At 77.3% G+C, this 3313-nt stretch overlaps 1 protein-coding gene across 1 annotated transcript; it reads right to left on the bottom strand.

Annotated features, from left to right (window-relative positions):
• Window positions 1-864: 864 nt before the first annotated feature.
• Window positions 865-2624, bottom strand: Klf2 (Kruppel like factor 2). Its single transcript, XM_042670643.1, is given in 4 exon segments — window positions 865-1302; window positions 1635-1794; window positions 1796-2386; window positions 2507-2624. Coding segments are annotated over 4 exon segments (1002 nt in total). The 5' UTR covers window positions 2582-2624; the 3' UTR covers window positions 865-1126.
• Window positions 2625-3313: the final 689 nt, after the last annotated feature.

Raw genomic sequence — 3313 nt, 5'->3', positions numbered from 1 at the left:
GCGCCTGGAGCCGAGCAGACAGCGATCCCCGCCCCTGAGTGGGAGCCCCAGGACAGGGACACACAGACGGGGACACACACACACACACACACGGTTCCGCTCAAATCTCAGAAGCTTCCAGAAAGAGGCCCAGCGCGCTCCTCCAGCCATGCAGAGGTGCTGGAGCCCAGAGAACCTGAAAACAACCGGGCTGCGATCGCCCCGAAACCACAGCCGCCGCAGCTGCGCCCTGCGGCCGCTCACAGCGCCCCGAGAACCCCAACCCCACACCAGCCTCCCGGCCCCCCGAGCCCCAGCCCCACACCAGCCACCCGGCCCCCGAACCCCAACCCCACACCAGCCACGCGGCCCCCGAACCCCAACCCCACACCAGCCACCCGGCCCCCCGAGCCCCAGCCCCACACCAGCCTCCCGGCCCCCCGAGCCCCAGCCCCACACCAGCCACCCGGCCCCCGAACCCCAGCCCCACACCAGCCTCCCGGCCCCCCGAGCCCCAGCCCCACACCAGCCACCCGGCCCCCGAACCCCAGCCCCACACCAGCCACCCGGCCCCCCAGCCCCAGCCCCACACCAGCCACCCGGCCCCCCAGCCCCAGCCCCACACCAGCCACCCGGCCCCCCGAGCCCCGGGACCCCACACATGGCCGGGACTGTTCCGTGCTGCTGTGGGTCGTGGGTCCGGAGCAGCTCTTCGGCTCAAGGCCAGCGCTCACCCCTTAGCCTCGGCGCCACTTCCCGCTTTTCTGTCATGTGCGCTGAGGCATCGAGCCCGGCCTCGGCGAGCCAGGCGAGCGCGCCGCCACGGAGCCGCCCGCGAGCGCGACTGCGCGTTTTGTTTCGTCTTTAATGAGACAGCGGAGGCCATAAAAACGAAAGCCGTCGGCTATTTACATTCATTTACACTCTCGGTCACGGGCACGCACGGCGGGCACGCACGGCGGGCACGCACGCGGCGGACGGTCCCGGGGGCGCGCGCTCCCGCGGCGGCCGCTCCCGCGTCCTCTGGGATGCGCCGCTCGCCCCCCGGCCTGCGGTGGGGACGGGATGGCCGCGCGGCCCGGCCCGGTCCTGGGTCCAATAAATACAGTCACAGTCACGGCGCGGGCGCGGGCGCGGGGTCACGGGGTCACAGGTGCCTCTTCATGTGCAGCGCCAGGTGGTCGGAGCGGGAGAAGGCGCGCTCGCACAGGTGGCACTGGAACGGCCGGTGGCCCGTGTGCTTGCGGTAGTGGCGCGTGAGCTCGTCCGAGCGCGCGAACTTCCAGCCGCAGCCGTCCCAGTTGCAGTGGTAAGGCTTCTCTCCTGCAGGGCGAGGGCCGGCCTCAGTTTCCCTCCCTGGGACCGCAGCTCCCGCCAGCGCCGCGGCTGCCGCAGCAGCGGCCATGGGCTCCTCACCCCCCCCACCCCCCGCCAAGCTGAGCCCCCGCTGCGGGTCCTCACCCGCGGGGACAGGGCTGGAACTCAGCGCCCGCTCCCTCCGGCTGTGGGGGGGGGGGTCTCCAGGGTGTCCCGGGCCCGCGCCCGCCCGCCCCGCAAGCCCCGCCCCGCCTCCCAGCCCCGCCCCTCGAGGGCGGGGCTCCTGGACGGCCCCGCCCCGCGGCCTGCCCAATCCCCGCGCGCGGCCCCGCCCCCACCTGTGTGCGTGCGCAGGTGCGCCTTGAGGTGCGAGCTCTTGGTGTAGGTCTTGCTGCAGCCCGCGTAGCTGCAGGTGTGCGTGGCCGTGCGCTTGCGGGGCCACGAGCGGCGGCCGCGCTTCGGCTTGGCCTCCAGCAGCTCGAGCGGGGACGCGGGGGGGCGTGAGGAGCCCGCGCGCGGCGGGCGGCGCCAGGCCCAGGGCGGCGGCGGCGGCCGCGTCCTCGAACAGCCCGAAGGCGGCGGCGGCGGGGCCCGCGGGGCCCGCGAAGCGCAGGCCGGGCGCGGGGCCGCCGAAGCCGGGCGCGCCGAAGGGCGGCGGGAAGGGCGCGCGCGGGCCGGGCGCGGGCAGGCGCGCGGGGCCGTCGGGGCTGAGCGGCGGCGTGTCGGCCGGCGGGGGCCGCGCGCCCGGGACCCGCATGCAGGCGGCCGCCGCGCCCAGCCCCGCCTCGCGCTTCGGGCCCCGCGGCCCCGCGCGGCCGTAGCCGCCGCCGTCCGCCTCGGGGGGCTCGGCCTTGACCGGGCGCGCGGGCGGCGCCCGCACGAAGCGGCCGTGCAGCGCGGGACCCGCGTCGGGCGCGGGGCCGCCGTAGGGCGGGGGCGGCTCGGGGTAGAAGAAGGCGGGCGGCGGCGGCGGCGGCGGCTCCGGGGCCTCGGCGCCCAGCCCGTCCAGCCCCATGGACAGGATGAAGTCCAGCACGCTGTTGAGGTCGTCGTCCGTGCCGCCCGCCTCGGGCTCGGGCCGCGGCCAGCGCTGCGGGGACGGGGCGGGGGACCGGGCGTGAGCGCGGGGCGCCGGGGCCCCCGCGATCCCCGCCGCCCGGGGTCCCCGCGATCCCCGCCGTCAGCCGCCCGGGGCCCCCGCCGCCCTCACCTCCTGGAGGCCGCGCTCGCGGCACGGGCTGGCGAAGGTGGAGAAGGACGGCAGGATGGGCTCGCTCAGCGCCATGGCGGGGGCCGGGGGCGGCGGGGATCGCGGGGACCGCGGGGCCGGCTCTGCCCCGCTGCCCGGCCCGCCTGGCCTTATAGGCGCGGCGCGCGCGGGGGCCGGGCCAGGGCGGCGGAGCGGAAACGCGTCCCGGATGGGGACGAGCTCCGGGCGCAGCCTAAATTTAGCCGCGGTATATAAGGCCGGCGGGCGGCGGCGGCCGAGGCCTCGGCGGGCGCCCGGGCTCCGCGCCGCCCGGCCCGGCCCCCGTGGCCCCGCCCCCGCCCGCCAGGCCCCGCCCCCGCCCGTCTCCACGGCGACGACGTCAACACGCGCGGCACAACAGCCGCGGGACGCCCGCCCGGCCTGGCTCCCGCCTGCGCAGCGCCTGGTCCCCCCCGACCCCCCACGGACCCTGCAAGTGCAGGGAAACTGAGGCTGGGGCGCTGGGAACGGCGGGGGCCTGGCCGACTGGCTGCCCTGACTGGAAGTACCGGAGACTGTCCCTGGACCCCGGCCCCCCGCACCCCGGCCGGGCCCCGGCCCAGAGCCAGGCTCGGAACTCTCCAGAAATTGTGCCACGTGACGCACAGCTGAGCCTCCAGCGGGCTCCGGCGAGGTCCGCAGGTCCCCGCCCGGGTCGGGTCTCGGGTGTTTCCCCCCACACACCCCTGCGTCCTGAGGGAACAGCAGGTGGATCGGGCACGCGTGGGGAGGCAGCACTGAGCATCCGCCCCGCTGAGTGAAGGGACG

Source organism: Dipodomys spectabilis, unplaced genomic scaffold, assembly GCF_019054845.1.
Source record: "Dipodomys spectabilis isolate Male_0828 unplaced genomic scaffold, ASM1905484v1 ptg000573l, whole genome shotgun sequence".
Lineage (NCBI taxonomy): Eukaryota > Metazoa > Chordata > Mammalia > Rodentia > Heteromyidae > Dipodomys > Dipodomys spectabilis.
The sequence above is the reverse complement of the archived record's forward strand: the minus strand, read 5'-3'. Positions and strand labels throughout refer to the sequence as shown.